The sequence below is a fragment of the Pelodiscus sinensis genome, chromosome 9 (assembly GCF_049634645.1).
Source record: "Pelodiscus sinensis isolate JC-2024 chromosome 9, ASM4963464v1, whole genome shotgun sequence".
NCBI classification, from domain to species: Eukaryota; Metazoa; Chordata; order Testudines; family Trionychidae; genus Pelodiscus; species Pelodiscus sinensis.
The window spans coordinates 6,273,423-6,297,299 of NC_134719.1; the positions used below are offsets into that span (position 1 = coordinate 6,273,423).

The window sequence follows — 23,877 nt, forward strand, 5'->3', positions numbered from 1 at the left end:
TACTGGAAAACACAGATCCGGATTTCCACCTGGTGCCAGTATCCATGATGAACAAGGAAAGCTGGGTTTATATCTACGGGGCCACCACAGTGTTCTTCTCATAATCTGAACATTATATCAGCAGATTTTTCCAGCATCAGGAGGCCACTGTAAAATATTCTTCCATTTCCATTTTCAGGGTGGGCAAAACATTAGATCTTTGATGGTGACCCCTTTAGATGCTGTCTCACCTGAAGCCTGGCTGGGAAAAATTAGTTTGAATGACAATTAAACTATCTTAACTGAACCAAGCACACCTAGGGATTGTTTACACTAGGAAATTATTTCAAAATAATAGCACCCAAAATAACTATTTCAAAATAGCGTATCCGCACTATGGGCAAGCTTTGAAATTAGTTTGAGGCAGGCTCCGTTAATGTGCACACGCTACTTTGACTTAAAGCCCCAGGAAGCACTGGGGTGAAATTAGTTTGAATGACTCTGGGGAGTTATTTTGAAATTGTAGCACCAGAGCATCCACACAACTGCTGTTTTGAAATAGCTATTTTGAAAATAGCGTTATTCCGCATGGAAAGCAGGAGTTATTTCAAAATAACCAGCCCATTATTTTGAAATAATGGGGTTGGTAGTGTGGACATTCCACTTATTTCGAAATAAAGGCTAAGAGACAGGGTTAAGAGAGCAACCAAAGCATTGTCAGAAGAACAGGGATGTCAGAGCATGAAAAGTAAGCAACTATCAGACTGGTCAGCAGAATGGCAGTGGCCAAAAAGCTGCCATAAATAGCTGGAGCAGCAAAGAGACGATCTTACAGAGGAGAAGACAGTAGAATACAGAGGAACAGGGTCTACACTGGGGGTGTGTCTCGACCAGTTGTCCCTAACGCGGTGCCCGTGGGTGCCTTGGTGCCCTCTGGGCCATTTATGTGCGCCCACCAAACAATTTGGGCCAGCCCCACCCCGGGCGCATGACACATGCGCTGTGCTGGCCCCAGGTGCATGGGCGGCCCCTGCCCGGGGTCGTGGCACATGCCGGCCCTGCCCCCGGGCACACGGCAGCCCCAAAAGGTTGGGGACCACTGGTCTAGACTATGGGGGGGGGTCAAAAAAGTAGCCTTTTCTCAAAAGAACTTCACCTGCGTCTAGACTGCAGCCGCATTCTTTCGAAAGTAAATGGAAAGAACGTGGCAGGTTTTTTGATCACGGTAAACCTCATTTTACGAGGAATAACGCCTTTTTTTTGAAAATACTCTTTAGAAAAAAGGCACTACTGAATGCAAACTGTGCTTCTTCAAAAGAGAGCATCTAGATTCTCTTTCGAAAAAGCAGCCCACTTTTTTGAAAAATCTGTGTGTAGTCTAGATGCTTTCTTTCGAAAGAGGCTTGTAGTCTAGACATAACCTAATATGCCTGCCCCACATTGATAACCTAGACTCCAACTAAGGTTTGAGCACAACTCTACCTGCAATCCACAAACAGAACTTTCTGAATAAAGACAGCAAGCCCTCAGCAAGCCCTAGGGCCCCACCAGCAGGCAGAAAAGTACGAGTCCCACTCTGACATGGGTCCAAGCTACATCAATTTACAGTGAGGATACAACTTAAGCAGCATACCCAAGCCAGAAGGTCTGCATAGTGCAATAGGGGCATGTTAACACAATTGTGAGACCAGGATCCAGCAGTTGTAAATCCAAATTTACAACGCAGTGTGAAGGCTCAAGAATGGGCTTGGAGAAACTGAGGCCACCAGAATGAATCCCAAGGACCCAGCTTTCCAATGCCGTGTAGTATCAGGTTTCAAAAGAAGAAGGAGGAGGGCCATGGAGAAGAGAGAACATTTGGGGAACGCCTACCCCGCACTGAAACGCTGACACGAGAGCAAATCTTTTAGAAAAGCATTCAATCTTGACTGAAAAATTGCTAGTGATAGAAAATCCACCACAAACCTTGGTAAATTGTTCTCATGGTTAATTACTCTCGCAGTTAAAAATGTACACCTTATTTCCAGCCTGAATGTGTCTAGCCATTGGACCGTGTTAGACCTTTCTCAACTAGATTTAAGAGCCCATTATCAAATATCTTTTCCCCAGGCAGGCACTTATAGACTATAATCAAGTAACTCCTTAACCTTCGCTTTGTTAGGCTATAGATCAACCTCCTTGAGTCAATCACTGTAAGGAATATTTTCTAACCCTTTAACAATTCTTAGGGCTCTTCTCAGAACCCTGTCCGGTTATCGGCCTTCCTGAATTGTGAACACTAGAACTGGACACAGGATTCCAGCAGCGGTCGCACTAGTCTCACCAGCTCTAGTAATAGATGCAATTTAAGAGCATGAGGAATAGGCTGCCCTGCAAATGTAGTACACACGTCCCATAAAGTCCAAATTCATCCTTCTCCCCATGGCTACTTCTAGCCCCATTCTACATTGGGGTGGGGAACATTTTTGGTGGGTTGGGGACCGCTGACCCACATTCCCCTTTCATATTCTCCTCCCCAAAGCTTGAGAGGCAGCCTAGTAGATTTTGTGGGTTCAGCCCCATTAGGCAGCAGCAGGGGGGCAGAAAGTGGCTGGAGCACACCAGCATGGGCTCCCCAATGTGGAGGGAGGGGCCGGCACCTTGGGGGCCAGATCTAGGGATGTTAAATATCAATTAATTGATTAGTTGAGTAACCTCACAAATTCTTATCGGTTAGTCAACTATTCTATAGCCCCCGGGGGTGGGGCCAGCAGCCAGTGTGCTTGGGCCCCACTCCCAAGGAGCCCCCTGCAACTCCGCACTGCTGCCTCTCTATCAGAGGCAGCAGCATGGGATGCCAGGCGGGAGCTAGTACGTGAGAGGAGCCAGTTTAAAAACCAGCTCCCCTTGCAAACCAGGTGCCTGTCACTCTGTGCTGCTGCCTCTGATAAAGAGGCAGCAGCACAGGGTGGCAGCAGCACCTGTCTGGGGTGTGTGTGTCTGAGCTCCCAGACCTGGCGCAAGCCGGAACTGAGCTGGGCTTCCTGCCTGACTCCTAATACAATTTAAATGCAGAGCCGCAGCAGGAGGAGGTCCTGGACCCATTGCAAACCAGGACTGAGCCAGGCTTCTAAAAAAATTGCTGTGGGGGGAGGGGAGGGAAATGCGTGCAGTCTATAGCACTTACTGATACGTTTTTTCTTATTGGTTAATCGACTACGCTATCACATCCCTAGCCAGATCCAGGCAAGCCAGGGGTTGCATCCAGCCCCCAGACCTGAGGTTCCTCATCCCTGCCCTACATCCCTTTTCTTCTGGAGAGTCACTCTCGCCTCTTATGTGCCTCACAGGAGTATCGAGTCATCTGCTTCAGTGTGTCATTAAAACCCTGTTAACCCATTACCAGCCACGTCAACACAGCGATGTTTGTAGTTTTATTGATTGCATGCCCAAGTAGCAAACCAATATATCGCTTGGAAAACGTGCAGTGAAGGTGGAAAAACATGTTTTGTCTTTGAGACAAAAATGAGTCATAAGTTTTTTCAGAGCCATAAAAAGTGACATAAAATCTGCAGCATCTCTTTGTTTCTTCCTTCCCTGGGCCACTTTGCAATATTCTGTTTACTCATCTCCAATCTCTGTTTGACCTCTTCCCACATAACTAGTTATTAGTTTCAGTGTCTCTGGCTAGCAGCTCAGGGTTTAATTTTTGGAGGCATAATGTCAAAAATATATATGGAAAACTTGGGGCCAGGGATGGTGCTTTGCAATCATTTGTGAAACACAAGTGGTTTGTTTATGAACAAAACCTAATTACAAGCAGGTGTCTCTGGAATGTGACATTCTTTTAATATGCATGCCTAAAGCAAAGCGAAGATGGCTGCCACTGAGACTGACCGGCAAGGAAACTGGGACTGGAAGCCAGAAAGGAAGACTGTGACTGGATAAGGCTGTGAGGTGGCAAATTTAGGACTGGAGGGGCAAGCGGAATGGGACAAGAGAACTCCTGGCAAAGATGGCTGGAAAAGAGTCAAGGGTCTAACGAGTGGGGAATAACTAAGACGGGGAGCCCAGGGATGGAGACAGGCACCAAGAGCCACAGTGAGAGGAAGACTTGGACTGGGATAAAGAGCCTGGGAGTGTAGAGAGTAGGACTCACTAGGTGAGGATGTTGGAGTTGACACTGTACGCCATATTCTTCAGAGTGATATTTTTATGACATGATTATGGCATAATTATAATTCACTTTGTACAAGATGGGTCATGAGAGGTGACACTGGAACAATTATGATGCGCTTCATAGGCTTATCCTATTTGTATGTACGTGAAATTTTCATTATTAATATTGACTATGTATCTGTAGTTCACATGTAGTCCCACCTGGGTGACATTCACAAGGCAAGATGCTTCCAATTTCAATAGCTTGTTATGAAGACCCATTAGGGAAAATAATAGGCCTTAGGAGAAGCTTGTCCCTCATCTAGTGAGCCTTACTATGGACGTTTCGGCCAGCCTGTAAGTAATGACTTCTATGACTCCACAAGGGCTTACGACCAGCCCACACAACTCTGGACTCCATTTTGGGGGCCTGTATTTTTCCACTCTGGGCCCGGAACCGTTGTTGGAACAAAAGGTTCCCACCATCTGCTAAGCTATATAAGGCAGAGTGTGACACCATCTGTTGTTCTTGAGTCATCCATAACTCAACACCTGAAAGAAACTCCATAAGAAAAGGACTTGGAACAGGGGTGCAGAGCCAAAGGTGCAAAGCAAGTGCAGCTTGTACCTAGAGAATCTGTGAGCCGGTTTGTTTTATCAGTCAGCATGAGAGATTGTTCATTCATGCCTATCCTTCTAGTATGTGCAATTTTGTTTCCATTTTGGTGTAGTTACTAGGTAATCTGCTTTGATCTGTTTGCTACGCACTTAATCTATCTCTCTGTAGTGAATACACTTGTTTTATATTTTAACCTCAATCCGTATACCTTCAAGTGAAGCGTCTAAAGGAAAAATTTCAGCTTAGTTATCACAAAGGTTCAGGTTCCTCTCCACATTGAGGGAGGGGCAGACATATTCCTGAGCTCGCACTGCCCAGATCCCTGTGCTGTGCAAGATGGTATAATTTTGGGTTCATACTCCAGAAAGGAATATGCCTGGGAAGCTGGAAATTGGCTGGGGTCTGTTGTTTACACTCAGGTATCTGCTGTCATGTTGGGTGATACCAGGGCCTGGCTGAGGCTGTTTGGGTCCCCAGTCCAGCTGTGTGTCTTCAAGGGGCACAGCAGCTCCCACAGCTCCCAGACTGCACATCTGGGGTAAAACTGGCCACAAATGGGATGATGACAAATGGTTGGAGTGAACGGGGGAGGCAGAGACAGAGACAGAACAGGGACAGTTTGGGTAGGCCTCGGGTAAATAGATTTAGCTTGGGCAAAACAGAAGCAGATGGGCTGGCGACCAATAGAGAATACACCTCTCCCAAATCTACCATGGAACCTGAGTTTCCCCATGCCTATGTTGTCAGCGCATGGCTATGAAACTCACTGTCAAAGCAGCCCTCTAGTGCTGGCCCACGGAGAATAACAACCTACTACTACCTACTGCTATCAGCTACTCCCTTAGGGAATGTCTACACTTGCAGCCTGATTTGAAATAGGGCTGCAAATGTAGGCATTCGAAATTGTAAATCAAGCCCGGGATTTAAATATCCCATGCTTGATTTGCATCTTCCTGGCCGGCGCCATTTTTTGAAATTTACAAGTCCAGAATAACTGCCCGCGTCTACATGCGTCAGTGAAACGGGTGTTCGAAATAAAGCCTGATTTCAAAATACCTGTTAAACCTCATTGCAGGAGGAATAACAGGTAGTTCAAAATAGGGCTTTATTTTGAACGCCCGTTTCACTGATGCGTGTAGACACGGGCAGTTATTCCAGGCTTGTCAATTTCAAAAATGGTGCCCGGCCAGGAAGATGCAAATCAAGCACTGGATATTTAAATCCTGGGCTTGATTTGCAATTTCGAATGCCTACATTTGCAGCCCTATTTCAAATTAGGCTGCAAGTATAGATCTACCCTTAGTTCAATCCACAGAGGTGCATACTAGGGGTCGAAATGTTCCAGTCCATTTGGTGTCAATAAGATAGATGCCTCTTGAAGGCAACCACTTGCAGGGTTTAAGAGCCCAGAATTCAGGCTAAGCTGGGAATATTTACTTTGCTATTTTTACCCTGTCACAGAAGGCTCAGAAACTCAATGCTGAGCATTGTTTGGCTTGTTTGCTTGCTTGTTTTGTGTAATATTGGCATGCCATAATTGTATGCTCCTCCTTTGGTGGATGACTATGCACAGCGGCAATTGAAACGAACAGGAGCTTTTCGCTGAATTGACAAGGCGCTATATAATGCTAAGTACTATGAAAAATCAAGGATTAAGCATCTCTAATTGCACACCCAAAATTACTGGATGCTTTTGACATTAATCCCTGTGTGCTTCAGTTCCCCATCTGTAAAATGGGAATAATCCCAATACATCAGCATGTAAAGCACTCCGTTACTATAGTGATGAGCTTCCTATAAAAGCTCAGGAGGAAATTAATAAATCTGTCATCAGAGCAGGGTATGAATGGCGTGCAATAAAGCCTGGGGCCACACACAGAACAATGAGAATAAAGCAAAATATTGAATAGCTGCTTATTCAATGAACACCATCCATCCTGAGCATTGAATGAGGCAAAAAACAGCCGGTACTGCTGTAACTGCAGACTGTGACACAATGCATATGCACAAAAGGGCTGAATTAATGCTCCATGGGCAGCCTGAGATGGTTTTTAAGTGTGTGGATTGATTCCTCAGGAAAGGAGCTGGCCTGGTGGTTACTAAGGCCAACTCTACACTTGGGGGAAATGTTAAACTAAGGTCTGCAACTCTGGCCAGAAAGTAGCATAGCTGGAGTTGACGTACTGTGGTTTGCGATACCTCAGCATCTCCACTGCGGGAGTTTCATGGTAGAAACTTTCCCATTGGCTCCCCTTACTCTTCCTGCTTCAATGAAGTACCAGAGATGAGAGGTGCTCAATGCGCAGCCTATTTAGCAGACCTTTCTAAATCGATTGATCCCCACAGTGCCAATCGCCTTGTAAGGGTTGACAAGGCCCTCGGCAAAACAGGTACAATGCAGGGAGCAGCAGTAGCTTCTGCCTGCTACCCTGCCTGCATGTCTCAGTGTCGCCTTGGAGGCTACTGCTGGCAGTGGGAGGGTACTTTGATCTCCACAACCCATTCAGGTCATCTGACCTGATGCCACAAAGTAGTTAAGCATGCTCAGTAGCTCTCCCGATGCTTAGGTGTATGGCTAGTTTACTCCATCCTTAGCTTCTTCACAAAGTATTTTGGGGCTTTGAGGTGTGGCCACTACAGGTTGAACTGGGAATTTCATTTCCCCACAAGCCACTAAGGAGCTGTTGAAAAATGATTCAGGGTCACTAATGAATGGATCAAAGTAAGTGATCTGGAGGATACAAGCTTCCTAGCCTGTTGCAGTTCCTGGAGCCATTCAGTCCCCCTGTAAAGACAGTCTGTCGAACTGGGATTCAAAATGGGTGAGGATAAAGTCGTGTTTTGTGTATTCAGAACAGCACGCAAGAGACAGACACCAGAGGTCACTGGTGATAATGTAGCAAGATAACTGGCACCTTAAAAGACAGTGGGCCAGCTCAGACTGCAGGGCTTGCTAAAGAAAACCACTTCCGACTTCAGGGCAGGAAGGCAGTTGGGGATCCTCTTCAAACTCCCCCATGCCAGAGTCAAAGCTAGAGAGGCAGGCAGGCCGGGGAATGAAGGAGGGTGAGTTTGCTGATGTCCCCAGGGCTAAAAGCTGGAACCATACCTAGGAATGAAACAGGTTAGAGAAGTCCTGGCATTGGCTACTGTCAGAAGACAGGATATTGAGCTAAATGGACCTGTGGTCTCACCCAGTTTGGCCACTCTTAGGTTCTTATGACAGAGGCCTGGTGAGAGACAAAGCTGCATTGCAGGTCTGCAATGTGGTGAGAGACACTGGAGCTGTATTTGGAGTGTCGATGGGCTCTTGGGACAGGAGAGAAAGAACGTCTGACTTCGGCTGTGCTGGGGGAACCGCAATGATGGTTATGGGGCATTTGTAATAAACGAACTTACTAAGGGCTATTCATGAGTGGCAAGCTGGGGCAGGGTTATTGAGGAACTACAGAAGAAAGGAGGAAACTGAGGCAAGCTCACTGATCATGCCATGGCCCGCACAGGAGTGTGCCCAGGTAGGCCCCACTGTATCATATAGGGTGGAAAATGCAGGCAGGCATTTGGCCCCTAGCGAGAGAGAAATCGAGAAACTGAAGGACCGTCTCTGGGACACGAAGGCTAGCGTGGGAGGGAGCCACGCTCTTACAAGTAACTCCAGTAAATGCTTAGATAATCTGGGATCATATCATGCCAAATCCCGCTGCAGCTATGCCAGTGTGTGTGTGTGTGTGTGTGTGTGTGTGTGGGCATGCGTGCATGTGTCAGAGAAAGCAAGAGAAAGCGCTAGAACTGCTTCACTTAGCCCATGTCACTCGCCTCCACATCCAGTGAACTTTTTCAAAGGAAACAGCTTATCTTCCAGACTGCAGAAGACGATGAAAAATCCTCCTAAATTGCAATATTTAAAGAGCTGCTTTATGTTGTGATGGCAGCTAATTTTCCTTAAATGATTTAAGGAAATGAATACATCTAAAGGGGCTGCACCAAGCTGTTACAGGATAGCGACATGGAGCTGAACTTCCTTTGCTTTACACAATCCAATCTCTTAGGGGCAGCTCCCCATGACGGATCTTGGAAGAGACCGATTTTTATGCTTGAGGGCTTGTGGAGTGGGAGGGATTGGGATAATTTTCTAATGCTTTTTTGGGGGGAAAGGGGATGGGAGGGTGAACCTTATTTTGCATTTTATTCCAGTTAATTTTCTTCTGATTTTTGTTTGGTTGTTTTGATTTATTGAGGAGGAGGAAGAGCAGGAAGGTTAATATTATTAATATTATTTTACATGGTAATTCCCAGACATGTTACAATTTGACAAGAATAGGAAAGAGACTACAAACTCTTTTGTCTTTCTGAGTAGCCAGAAACGTGCGCACCTCATTATAGTATCTGGGGGAGAAGGGAAAATTTACACATACTTCAGATTAAGCAATTCCAAGGTTTGTGGTGGCTGCCAACCCAGAGGGCAAGATGGGGCCAGCCTGAATGAGTACCAATAAAATCCATCCATGCTATAGCTGAAAGGCCCACATGTGATCTCATTTTCTCCCTTTGAGACAAATGGCAACTCTTCTCTCTTGCTTTTTTTCCTAGCCCTGTGCTTGCTGTCAGGCCATGCAAACATTGACTGGCTCAGCCCCCAATGATGTCAGATCTCCACAGGTTGAGGGCCCCGTGTGAAGGAAATAGTTTTATCCAAAGGCAATTTCATGGTGCTGCTGCTGACCTCAGCTAGGAACACAACTGATACGGACACCAGCTAGTGACCTTTCCCCAGTCAGCTTCCCATTAGATCTGAGGTCCTCTTTATCCCTGGGAGGAACAATCTTTTCGGATGAGGCAGCTTGCAAGCCCTTGGCGTCAAGAAGGAACAGATTCGGGTTGCTCTTTGGAGTAGAAAAAAAGAGAGAGTGAACTATGCTACCAGGACAGCTTCTTCCTTCACTGTCATTCCTTTTAAACAGTGCTCCTGCAGCAGCACCTCAGCGCCTCTGTCAGAGGCTAGCACCATGTTAAGCCAGGCACGGCACAAACACAGAATTCAAAGGTGCCTCCAAAAGCTCTCAAGCTAAAGAAGTTCTTCTTGCAGGGGAATTCCACACCAGAGTAACAATCTTCTTCACAAAGGACCTCTAAATGGCTACTTCTACATGGACATTCTCATATGTCATTTTGGGTATGGGGTGCACTGGTAAGCCATGGGGTTAAAGGGAGAAGCTAGCACTCTAGTCACAGACTTCAGGTATCAGTCCCCACGGTCGGCTGTGCACGCAGGACACCAGTGTGCGACATTTGAAATGGTTATCCCGCATGTGGAGCCAACCATCTCTTCAGTTTCTTCTCTGATCTGGACACAGTTAAGTCCGAAGCAGAGGGGAGGAAGGGTGGGTGCTGGAGCACCCACAGGGACAACCATCTTAAAGAACTCCAGTTACTGCACCAGGTGAGTAACACTTACTTACCTGCCTACACTTTGAGGAGTGTCCCTGTGGGTGCTCCACCTTTGGGGATTATGAAGCAGTAGTCGTGCTCAGTGGTGGGTGCATCGGAGGATGTGAATCAGTGACCAAAAGTATTGTTCAGCCAAAACATGTATCAGAGTCCGCAAAGGACCGAATGGCATAACATTGCGTGAACGTGTGCACCAAGGCCCGAGGGGAAGCCGTGCAGATTTCCTTTGTTGATACACTCTGGAGGAAAGCTGCTGCTGATGCCATCGCCTTTGTGGAGTGAGCCCATATGTTGGACAGGGGCTCCTTCTGGAATATAGTATAGGCTAGGTGTATACAGCCTGAAATCCTTTTGGATAGTCTTTCTTTTGAAATGGGTAACTCTTGTGACCTTTCTGTAGATGAGACAAAGAGTTGTGGCACTTTGCGGAAGGATTTTTGGCATTGTAAGTAAAAAGCGACTGCCATGAGGACATCCAGGGTATGCAATGCGACTTCCCTGTGGTCCTTATAGGGTTTTGGGAAGTAGACAGGTAAATATATGGGCTTCTTGCAATGGAATGAGTAAGTACCTTAGGGCATGTCTACACTAGCCCCTTAGTTTGAACTAGGGAGGCTAATGTAGGCATTCAAAGTTGCAAATCAAGCCCGGGATTTAATATCCTGCACTTGATTTGCATCTTCCCGGCAGGTCGCCATTTTTGAAATTTACAAGTCCGGACTAACTGCCCGTGTCTACATGCGGCAGGGACCCGGTAGTTCAAAATAAAGCCCTAAATCGAACTACCTGTTAAACCTCATTCTAGGAAGAATAACAGGTAGTTCAAAGTAGGGCTTTATTTCGAACTACCGGGTCCCTGCCACGTGTGGAGGTGGGCAGTTAGTCCGGACTTGTAAATTTCAAAAATGGTGCCTGTCCAGGAAGATGCAAATCAAGTGTGGGATATTTAAATCCCGGGCTTGATTTGCAATTTCGAATGCCTACATTAGCCTCCCTAATTTGAACTAGTGGGCTAGTGTAGACATACCCGCAGGGAGAAACTTGGGGTGTGTTCGGAGGACCACTTTGTCCTTATGAAAAATTGTATATGGGGGTTCTGCCTTCAAAGCCCTCAGCTCACCTACTCTTCATGCAAAAGTAATTGCAACAAGGAAGGTGACTTTCACTGATAGGTGTAGCAAGGAACAGGTAGCTAGGGATTCAAAGGGTTTACCCATAAGAGCCCTGAGTACAAGACTGAGATCCCATGCAGGTGTTGAATCTCTTTGTGGAGGAAACATATTGTGTAGGCCACGGAGGAATCGTTTAGACTCATAGACTCATAGACTTTAAGGTCAGAAGGGACCATTATGATCATCTAGTCTGACCCCCTGCACCGTGCAGGCCACAGAATCTCGCCCACCCCTCTTAGAATAATCCTCTCACCTATGTCTCAGATATTGAAGCCTTCCAATACTTTGAAGGCCCCAACATGCAGAGAGTCCTTCAGCTGTGATCTGTGCCCAATGCTACAGAGGAAGGCGAAAAACCTCCAGGGCCTCTGCCAATCTACCCTGGAGGAAAATTCCTTCCTGACCCCAAATATGGCGATCAGCTAAACCCTGAGCATGTGGGCAAGACTCACCAGCCAGACACCCAGAAAGTTCCCTATAGCAACTCCTATCATCCCTCCATTGACCTATTTCCAACTGGAAATGAATGGTCAATTAGTTACCAAGATCATGTTATTTCATCCAACCATCCCCTTATCATAGAATCAGAACTGGAAGATACCTCAGAAGGTCGTCAAGTCCAGCCCTCCGCTCTAGGCAGGACCAATCCCATCTAAATCAACCCGGCCAGGGCTTTGTCAAGCCGAGACTTAAACACCTCTAGGGATGGAGACTCCACTACTTCCCTAGGTAACCCATTCCAATGCTTCACTACCCTCCTAGTAAAATAGTTTTTCCTAATATCCAATCTGGACCTCTCCCACCACAACTTGAGACCATTGCTCCTTGGTCTGCCATCTGTCACTACTGAGAACAGCCTCTCTCCATCCTCTTTGGAACCTCCCTTCAGGAAGTTGAAGGCTGCTATCAAGTCCCCCCTCACTCTTCGCTTCTGCAGACTAAACAGACCCAAGTCCCTCAGCCTCTCCTCGTAGGTCATATGCTCCAGACCCCTAATCATTTTGGTTGCCCTCCGCTGGACCCTCTCCAATGCGTCCGCATCCTTTTTGTAGTGGGGGGCCCAGAACTGGACACAGTACTCCAGATGTGGCCTCACCAAAGCCGAATAAAGGGGAATAATGACATCTCTGGATCTGCTGGCAATGCTCCTCTTAATGCATCCTAATATGCCATTAGCTTTCTTGGCTACAAGGGCACACTGTTGACTCATATCTAGCTTCTCATCCACTGTAACCCCCAGGTCCTTTTCTGCAGAACTACTACTTAACTGGTTGGTCCCCAGCCTGTAACTATGCTTGGGATTCTTCCGTCCCAAGTGCAGGACTCTACACTTGTCTTTGTTGAATCTCATGAGATTTCTAGTGGCCCAATCCTCCAATTTGTCCAAGTCACTCTGGACCCTATCTCTGCCCTTAAGCGTATCTACCTCTCCCCCTAGCTTAGTGTCATCTGCAAACTTGCTGAGGGTGCAATCTATCCCCTCATCCAGGTCATTAGGGAAAGGTGAGTAAAAGTGGAGTGACTCTGTAGCGGAGGGTGCAGAGTTGCAATGGCGGTGAAATGCATTTTGATAATGCGTAAGGACAGTCCAGCCTGGTGAGGGTCCAGGAGATAACGTAGTATCTGGAGCGCAGTTATGATTTGAGCACCAGACTGTAAACTGCTGCCATTTTTGTTTGTATGTTTTTCTGGTTGCAGGTTTGCGGCAGTTTATGAGGGTTTGGTGCACTGCTTCCGGATAGGCCACCTGTATGGGAGTCAACCAGCAAACATCCAGGCATGAAGATGGAGTGTGTGGATGGTTGGATGATGTATCTGCCCGTTCCGTTGGGTGAGCAGGGATCGGACTGGTGGAAAACGATGTAGTGGAAGCATGCTCATCTGCAAGAGGTAAGGATAGCAAGTTTGTCTGGGCCAAATGGGAGCCAAATCCGGTGTCTGATCCTCCTCTGTTATATCCATGTCCTCTTCTTCCTCAGATGAGCAGGAGTGAGCTGGAGACTGGGCCATAGAGATCTGGGGTTTAGGAGCCGTTAGTTGCTGTCGCAACTGCGGTGTCTGCTGTGTTCTATATGCTGCCCAAGGCTTCCAGTGAGGCCAGTTAGGGGGATGGGTGGCAGGAGCCACTGAGGTTGCTGCCACTGCTGCGTTTGCTGCGTGGGCTTGGGTAAGGAGTGTCTGGGTACATGTGTCTGAATGGGTTCCTCCTCCTCATTGTCACTCAGTAGAGGTGGTGCCGAAGCTGGTGTGGTGGAAAGGCTAAATCTTATGTATTTGGGTGCCATTGGTGCTGAACAGAGGCATTCCTGGCACCAAAGAAACCGTCAGCTCCCCTGCCATTGTGAATTGCAGCACCGGTGGAGGCGGGAGTAGAATAGGTACTGTTGAAATCCGCACCGTCGGTGCCGGTAGTCTGGGTTGGTGTGGAATGGGCTGTTTGGTATGTACCGCTGGTGCCGAATGTTTAGCCTGAGCCAACAGCCCTGCAGGAAGTAGCATCATGGCGCTCGGTTCTGAGGCTGAGAGTAGTCTTGTCAGTGCCATGGCTGGTGCTGACAACATTTTTATCCGTGTTGACATGGAGCCTTTTTGTTTCAAGTCAGTCGGTGCCTTGGAAGAGGAAGGATAAACCTTCTCCTTGGGGTCTTGGTGCTTATCAGAGCTGGCCCCATTAGCTGCCTGTATTTCCGGTACCTTAGATGTTGTAGGTGCTGTGGCAGTCTTTTTATGGAGAGAGTGCTTTGTCGCAGGAGACTCAGTCCCTGAGGAAAAATGGGACCTCTTTTTGGGCACCTGGACCCTTTCATGGTCTTTTGGGCTCAACCTAGTGGGAAGCCCCTCTCTCCGATGCCACCCGAGCGAATGGCTGCCTGGGTGGTGTGCTATGCTCAGGGTTTGAGGCAAGACGATCAGTCGACTCCAGTTGCACCATTTTTAGCTGGAGTTCTCTGGCCTTTCCCGTTCTTGTTGTGAGTTTCCTGCAATGAGGGCACTGCTCTGTAGAGTGCTCCCCTCCCAAACAGCAGACACACTCAAATTGTCCATCTGATATGGGAATGGGTAGCCTGCAGCTCATACACGGCTTAAATGCTGACAAACCAGGCACGGCCCAATAAAAGAACAATTTAGGGCAGTTTCTGTCAAGTGGCACCACAATGGTTAAGTATATATCCTGAATCTAATTATAACAGGAAAATCCAGAGACATTTTTTTAACTCTCTATAAAAACCTAACAACAGTAATAATAAAGTTAACTAATAACTCTAAGTAGCTAAGAATGAGGGCAGCTGCTAAGCTGCGACCAAAGCCATCGGTGGTGGAGAAGGAACTGAAGAGATGGTTGGCTGTGCAAGCGGGATAGTTGTTTCAAATGTCACGTGTCGGCATCCCACGTGCAAAGCCGACCATGGGCACTGCTACTTGAAGTCTCCAACTAGAGGTGCAGAGGCACTCAAGCACCTAAGGGGGGGAGCACCCATGGGGACACTCCTCGAAGAAGAACCTCAGTTGATGCAAAAGAATCACTCCTAATATCCAAAATTGAAAGAGTAACTGTATGACCCATATCAGGAATTCCACACAGCAAACAACATCTATAAAATCCCCTCATATTTCCTCATGAGTGCCTAGAATAATTTCTTCTTTTTTTTTTTCAACCGTATCTCCAACTTTGTTCAATGGCTTTTCTCATGTTGCGTGTTCAATAATCCTTCTCCACTTTGATGTCAAACATTCAATAGCTATCTGCCTTCGCCCTCCTCCCCGCCTCCAAATTCCCCGCAATGCAACTCCTCTGATTAGCAGAGATTTCACTTCACAAACATCTCGGCTGCTCTGACCGAGCCCGTGTGTGTGTGTCTATGGAATATTTCCCTCCTGCCCATCCGCTACATAGCAATGCCTGCCAGAGCTATGGATTAAATATCAATGCCACTTGCTAATTCAATTTCAGGAGCCTGCTGTTTTGAATCCAGCTCGAGACATCACGAGAGCGGTTCAATTGAATTTGAGGCCTGCGTTCGGCTCTATTCCATATTTAATCTGCATAGAACTTATTTCCACTTACTCTCTCCACTCAAACGTTCCCAATGACAAACACCACTTAAAATGCTTCCTGATGACTTGCAGCAGAGGTGCTGTTTGCTTGGTTCCCCTTTTAAAGTTTTGCCACAGGATCTGTCCAAGTCCAAACAGCCAGATGCCTGAGACAGCCCACAAGCTCTCCCCACTCAATGCAACACTTTCCCATGAGGAAGACGCTTTTCCTTTGTAAGAGACCCCACTCACCGGATTGTTGTACATCTGAATGATAAGTTGTTTCACTCCGTGCAGTGTGGGATGAGCCCAGGGAGACGGATCCACCCAATGCCGGTTTAAATCAAACCCCATCAAGGAACACCTGTAAAAACACACAAAACAGCAATCAGCGTGGTCTTCAAACTCTACCCACGTCAGACAGAAGTAGGACGTCCTGGCACACAACTTCTCACACAAAGCAGGGAAAGGTCTAGGTTGGACATCCAGAGCAGTTGGGGAGACTAATCTGTGACATGTCATATCTTCAGCAGCAGGGTTCCTGAAGCAGCACCTTTGAGGTCTCACATTTTTACCCATCATATCATTGCTCCCTTAACCTCACCTTCAGCCAGCCTAGTCCTTTTCCACTTCACCTCTCAATCTGACCGCACTGCAGTAGCCAATAAGGACAGTGACGGATGGCAGAACAAGGAGCAATGGTTTCAAGTTACAGTGGAAGAGGTCTAGGTTGGACATTCAGAAAAACTATTTCACTAGGAGGGGGATGAAGCACTGGGATGGGTTCCCTAGGGAGGGGGTGGAATCTCCATCCCTAGAGGTTTTTAAGTGTTGCCTTGACAAAGTCCTAGCTGGGTTGATTTAGTTGGGATTGATCCTGCCTTGGGCAGGAGGCTGGACTTGACCTCCTGAGGTCTCTTCCAGCTCTATGATTCTATGACTATAATAGTCCATTGATCCAGGAGTGTTCTCCCATTTTCTTCCACAAACCATCTATGTCGGTCAGGTTGCACCTCAAACCCAACCACCATCCTCAGTGAGGCCTGATTCGGGAAAGCATTTAAACACATGCAAGTCAACGTTCATGAACCGCCCAACCTACACACAATTAGCCAAGACAGACCTCTGTTTAGTTTACATGAAAAGAAAGACCACACTACTTACTGTACCGTGCCATGAACTAGCCCTTAGTAAGCAGATCCACCATGTCATTTTACTAATGGGAGATCATATACGCTACCTTGAATTCCTCCTCTCTCCAAGCCTGGGGAGGTGGTGGTGGTGGGGAGAGGGGAGAAGGGAGAAATGGGGCAGTTGCCCTGAGCCCCAGCAATTTAAAGGGGTCCAGAACTCCTGGATGATGATGATGCTACTGCAGCAATGGCTGGGACCCTTTAAATTGTTGCCAGAGTACTCTGGAAAGTTGTTAGGGCTCTGGGTGGCTGTGAGGGTTTGGGGGGAGAGTACACAATGATCTGGGTGGTGCTGAGGCCAGGCTGCCTCCAGTCCTATCCCTTCTGGGGCACAAACTTCCCCCCCATCTTGCCCAGAGGCTGTTGACTCCCCTGCTTCTGACTCATATTCCTCCTGATGCATCACGGTCCAATTTTGAGTCTGAATCTGCCAGCCTCCCTCATGCTGATAAATATCTTCCTCTCACACCATTAAAATCACCCAGGTGATTGGCAGAGTGGGGTACATCTGAACGCAGGGAAAAGCGAAAAAACGAGGCCCACAGGAAACCTGCTTGCTGTCCACTTTTGCCCACCTTTGCACACCAAGTGCAACAAATAATCATTCCCTTGGTGGCACCAAGCTGAGCAGATTCTGAGTGATGGACACAGTTCAGCAATGCAGGCATCACAGGGTGCGTCTAGACTACGTTTTTCTTTCAAAAGAAGATATGCAAATTCGGTGCAAATTTGCATATCTTCTGACGCTTTTTCAAAAGAGGTTTTTTTCAAAAAAGCAAGCAGTGTAGATGCAGTTTTTTTGAAAAAAAACCCAACCCTTTTTCGAAAGAACACTGTAAACCTAATTTTTTGAGGAAGAAGCATTTGTTCGAAAAAGGGTTTTTCCCCCCCAAAAGAACCGCATATAGATTGCTTGCTTTTTAAAAAAAAACTTCTTTCAAAAAAGTGATTGGAAGAATATATTCAAATTCACACCGAATTTGCATATCTTCTTTCGAAAGAAAAACGTAGCCTACACACACCTACACTGACTCTCGACAGAAATAACAGACAAATGCAGGCCAGGATGCAATTTTTCCTGTATATAAAACTAAACCATAAAATCACTCTTGCTACTAATCCTTAAAGCTTCTTCAGAAGTAGAGTTTTCATTGATCCACACAACAGTCTAGAAATGCCCATTCTATCTTAATCTTTTAAATACTCCTATGCAGACAATAGAGATTTGCTCTAATAATGTTGTTTAACAATATATCTGGAGAACCTGGAAGTTAGGCTTTTACACTTCATAGGAAAAAAGGAAAGGAAAATCCACAACACCCTAAATACTGAGCCAAAGAACAGGCTTGGATAGATAGACGAAATGCCCAGCTTGGAAGAGGAAAGTGAGGGGTTGAAACCACAACACTGGAGTTGGTCAATAGATTTCCAGGGGACTAGAGTTAGAAAAGAATGCATCATTCTGTTAACAATGCTGACAGACCAGGCAAGCAGCCTATCAATTGGTAGGAGGCTTCCCTGATTCCACCTCCCAAGCATCCCATCGGGGCAAGGTTGTAGGAAGGTGGCAGGGTGACTGCCCCCCAGGTCACCTGAGGAGACAGGAAGGCCAGTTCCTCTGGTTATTGAGGAAGTCAAGAGGCTGGATCCTCATCTGGCTAATTCCCCATGCTGCACACATAAAGGGCAGGAAGAAAGCTGGTCCACCTGACCATTCTGTCACCATGGCAGCTGGGGAGCCAGGAAGCTAGTCCTTTTGCCACACAAACCAGATTTATTGCATTTCACATGGAATTAAAAAAAAAGGGGCGGGGAAGATCTTGGAATTTTTTGCAGAACAGAAAGCCCATTCCTGCTCAGCGCCTCTCCCCAATGCCCACCTCTGACCTCACTGCATTGCCACTGCAGGAAATGAAGGTCAAGGGTGTCAAACTGGTAACAGATCAGGATTGCACCAACCTGCTTTTCATTTTGCAAAATCAGAAACCGTCTTGCTCACAATGCATTTTCTAGCTGTTTGGCAAACTGCGCTAGGACACAGCACGCGGACTCCACAGGATATCTTCTGGAGGAGCTCAGTGCCAGACATCACATCTCCTGCATGACTAGCCCAGCTCATTTGCATTTGTTTTTTAACATCTTTTAAAGTAGTAACGCTACAGAAAGCAAACAAATTTTGATTCCACCATGTTCAGTTTCCTTGGCCATTTGAACAATCAGGCTAGAGAGGACCAAAAACAAAGTTCAAATGGGAATTGTAAGCAGAGGTTTGCATAGTATTTATTAATTACATAACTCATCCAACCAGGGAATAATTATACCTAATTTCTGTCAGACACACTCACTTCTCATTTTGCCAGGAGTGCGTGACTCCACCCCCTGCTCCAGGCCCCGTCCCCACTCCACTTCTTTCCGAAGTCCTTGCCCCACTTCTTTCCACCCCTACTCCAGCCCCACCCTTCCTCTTCCCTGCCTCCTCCCGTCTCCACTCCTTTCTCCCCCTTCTGGAACTTGAACCTTGCAAATCAGCTATGCACACTGCTCCAGCCCCAGAGCACCAACAGAATTGGTGTCTACGATTTCTGTAACTAGCTAACACAAGGCAAACGAATCGTGCTTTAATTCAAATCTATTGTTTGCAACAAATAAATGTGAGAATATTGCAGCTATATTTCAGCAACAAAAAATAAGCAAATTTTGACAAGTTATTCATTTGGGATGATCCTCCCACCTCTGTTTAATAAGATCTCACACTAAATTTCCAAATCTCATTTGGCCGTGTCTACACTACCAAGTTTTGTTGACAAAATTATGTCGACATCCAAAAGTCAACAAAACAAAAATCGTCAAAGGGTATTCCCACTTGCTCCCTCTTTGACAGATCATGTCTATACTGGGGGCATATCATCAACAGTGTGAGCACTGCAGTATCCTACAGTGCAGTTTTGTGGGAAGGCGGAGCTAATCCGTGCTCATCTTGGGATTCCCTCTGAGTGCTCAGTCCTGTGGTACCGATAGATTGATAGATCGATAGATAATGAGTCTTCATGGGCAAAACCCACTTCTTCAAACGAGCTTGGGTGAAGTGTGTTTTGCCCACGAAAGCTCATGATACCATATAACTATATTTTTTTCTCTAAGATACCACAGGACTGCTCACTGTTTTTGATGTTACAGAATAACACGGCTGCCCCTCTGAGACTTTCAAAAAGTGAGCAGGGAAGCTTAAACTCATAACTTTACCAGATACTCACAATCAGGGACTGAATAGAGACACTGGATTTATGGTTTATTACAACAATTTACAGACCCACTCATTTCTCTCCCAGTCTCCAGTCTCCTTCCCCTCCCCGCCCACCCCCAATGACTAGAGAGGAGTTAAAAGGCCACTTCACCTTGAATGGTCCCTTGAAATATGTCTGAGCACCTTATGCTTAACAAGCTATTCCACTTGAAAAACTTAAAAAACAATGAATGACCCTTCAGCACCTTAGAGACTAACAAAAATGTAGATGGTATAATGAGCTTTCACGGGCACAACCTACTTCTTCCGATGAATGAAGCTATTCCACTTCAGGTACATCTAGACTACGTTCGTCTGTCGAAAGAAGATATGCAGATTCAGAGCTAATTTGCATATCTTCTTCCGATCGCATTATCAGAAGAGGTTTTTTCCGAAAGTGAAAACAGTTTAGATGGGGGGTTTTGAACCCCCCCCCCATACACCTCATTTTAAGGAAGAAGGGTTCTTTCGAAAAAGGGGGGTTCTTTCGGGAAAAAACCATCTAAACTGCTTTCACTTTCGAAAAAACCTCTTCCAATAACGCGATCAGAAGACAATATGCAAATTAGCTCAGAATCTGCATATCTTCTTTCGACAGACGAACGTAGTCTAGATGTACCCTGTGTATTTAGCTGTGATAGTTCACACACATTTGCCAGATCTGAAAAAGGACGGCTATGCAAGCTTGAAAGCTTGTCTCTCTCACCAACAGAACTTAGTCCAATAACATATATTACCTCACTCACCTAGTCTCTCTTTTACAGATCCTGCATTTATGACACTCTTTTACTCCCTGGCAATGCAGTCTCTTGTGTACAATATAATCCTCTAACTTCAACCAAGTAGCTTCACATTTGCATCTTGCATTGATTTATAAATTTCCTCTCCACAGCCTAGATCAGTGTGTTTCCAAGTACACGATGCCTGGCCCTCTATTAGCTAACTGGCTAACCGATGACTCAGGTATCATGTACATAACATAGAAATAATAATACTTAACTCTTACGCAAAAACTTTTTCATCAGCACATCTCAAAGACATTTACAGAAGAGGTGAGTATGATTATCAACAATTTAGATGATGGCATAGAGAATATGCTTATAACATTTGCAGATGATACCAAGCTAGGAGGGGTTGCAAGAGCTTTGAAGGATAGGATCATAATTCAAAATGATCTGGACAAACTGGAGAAATGGTCGGAGGTAAACAGGATGAAGTTTAATATGGACAAATAAAAAGTACTCCACTTAGGAAAGAACAATCTGTTTCAAACATACAAAATGGGTAGTGACTACCTAGCAAGGAGTACTGCAGAAAGAGATCTAGTCATCATAGTGAACCACAAGCTAAATATGAATCAACAGCGTGACACCATTGCAAAAAAAGCAAATATTCTGACATGCACTAACAAGAGTGTTGTGAACAAGACATGAGAAGTCATTCTTCCCCTCTATTCTGTGCTGATTAGGCCTCAACTGGAGTATTGTGTCCAGTTCTGGGCACCAGATTTCAGAAAAGATGTGAAGAAATTGGGGAAGGTCCAAAGAAAAGCAACAAACATGATTAAAGGTCTAGAAAACATGACCTATGAGGGAAGACTGAAAGAACAGGGCTTGTTTAGTTCGGAAAAGAGGAGACTGAGAAGGGACATGATAGGACAAGAAGCAATGGGATTAAATTGCAGCAAGGGAGGTTCAGGTTGGAAAAAACTTCCTAATTGTCAGTGTTGTTAAACACAGGAATAAATTGCCTGGGGAGGTTGTGGAATCTCCAGCATTGGAGATATTTAAGAGCAGGTTAGACAAACACCAGTCAGGAACAGTCTAGATGGTGCCTGGTCCTGCCGTGAGGGCAGGGGACTAGACTTGATAAACTCTCAATATCCCTTTCAGTTCTAGTAGTCTATGATTCTCTTCTTTGTACAAATAGGGAAACTGAGACATGGGAAGAGGGGTGACTTGCTGAAGACAGAATAGAATTCAAGTTTCCCAAGGCCTAGACCTGGGGTCTATCCATTAGTTGACACTGCTTTGAAACACCTGCCCTGCAATGGGAGAAGAACTGTGTTCCGCTACACCATAGCACCCTTTAAAGATTTAGGGCCCGATTTTTCATCCTTTACTCACACGGGTGTGTACTTTGTGGAGCGCTGTTGGTTTCACTGACTGCTAGACACGCGAGAGCCCACCAGTGTCAGACACAACTCCACAATCTGGCCCACAAAGATGGTGTGTAGTGTATTAGATAGCAGTTTTGTGTTTGTATTGTACAGGTAACTGAAGCATTCAGTAGAAAACCAACCCCATGAGGGAGAACAGTTACATTTTAAGACGAGTGTCAGAAGTTAGTATGTAACTTTAAATACAATGAGTAGTCCTGTGGCACCTTAGGGCAGGCCTACACTGGGGAGTTATTTCGAGATAACTCCCCTTATTTCAAAATAACAAGAGGAATGTCCACCCTACCTAGCCTGTTATTTTGAAATAATGGGCTTGTTATTTCGAAATAACAACTCCTGCTTGTGACAAGGAATAAGCTTATTTCAAAATAGTTGTTGCAGAAGTTACTATTGCGAAATATGTTATTTTGAAATAACCTGGTAGTGTAGACATATCCTTAGAGACTAACAAAAATATATGGGATCGTGAGCTTTCCAGGGTAAAACCCTCTTCATCAGATGAGTTGCTGTGGAAATAACAGAATCCAAAATACACACACACACACACACACACACACACACACACACACACGTAAAAGCAGTTACCTGTCAATTGTGTTAATGAAGCTAATTAAGTAGGCTGTATGTGTCCCATTCATAGCTTTTGATGTTAAAATGCAAATGTCAAAAGCAGGGAAAATGGGCTTTGTAGTGCATTAACCAGTTAATATCTTTATTCAAGTCCAGGTTGATGGTGTCAAATTTGTAAATAAATTCTAGTTCTGCACTCTCTGTAATTGGGTGGTAAAATTCAATTGTAGAATGGCTACTTTTAAATCCATGACTGAGTGCCCAGGAAAGTTAAAATGTTTCCTTACAGGTTTATGTGTGTTATCACTCCTGATGTCTGATTTATGTCCATTTATCCTTTGTCACAGAGACTGTCTGCTTTGGACAATATACAAAGCAGAGGCACATTGCTGGCACTTGATGGCATATCACAGTAGAGTATGTGCAGTTTTAGGATGAGCTTTGAAGACCTGTGGCAGAGCAATAAAGACAGATGTTCCAGATTGCATTCTAAGACACAATAAGGAAGCAGGCAGAATGGAGAATGTAGATGAGTAAAGGGAAAGGTGAGGGAGGTTGAGAGAAACAAGTTCTGTGAGGATGGCTGGAAAAAGAAACAATGAAGAGCCTGAAATGGGTTGGGATGTTTGTACAGATGATTAAGGGTGGGGAAATGGTCTGAGGTAAATAGGATGAAGTTCAGTAAGGACAAATACAAAGTATTCCACTTAGGGAGGGACAATCAATCAGTTTCATACATACAAAATGGGAAGGGACTGCCTAGGAAGGAGTACTGCACAAAGAGGTACGGGGTGTGGGGGGGATATGCATTTTACGTTTTCCCCCAGGTTTTTTGGTGCGTATAAAGGAGGAAAGCAACATCCTATCTTTGCCACCTGCTCCTGCTGATCAGTCACAATGGGAAATCCCAAGCTTCCTTTATGACATCACTACCGCCTCCATGGAAGCTGACGGTTATGTCTTTATGAACTTTCTGAGCCACCAGCAATGACTGTGAATCATCCATATTAGCATAATTTAACAACATTCAAATGTCAGACAGTTCCAAATTCAAACTGTGTTGGTTTAGGCTTCCCTGGCCATGGCATGTTTCTGATCCATGACTGGAAAATTACAACTCTTAGAGGTTTCTGCTGCAGATATTTGGGCTTATGATTTAGAAATTGAGCTGTGGTAAGATTCTCCAGCGTTCACTGGAAATTCACTATTTGGGCAATATTTTTGCCACTAAACAACGATAAAGAGGGGCAAATCCACTCTAA

At 45.6% G+C, this 23,877-nt stretch overlaps 1 protein-coding gene across 2 annotated transcripts in view; it reads right to left on the bottom strand.

The window, feature by feature from the left end:
• The window catches only part of BEND5 (BEN domain containing 5), a 1,533,100-nt gene that overhangs the window by 230,497 nt on the left and 1,278,726 nt on the right, over window positions 1-23,877 (bottom strand). For both annotated transcript variants that reach the window (XM_075935948.1, XM_006126434.4), the window contains one exon: window positions 15,643-15,754. In XM_075935948.1, coding sequence (XP_075792063.1) covers window positions 15,643-15,754 — 112 coding nt within the window. The remainder of the gene's footprint in view (window positions 1-15,642; window positions 15,755-23,877) is intronic.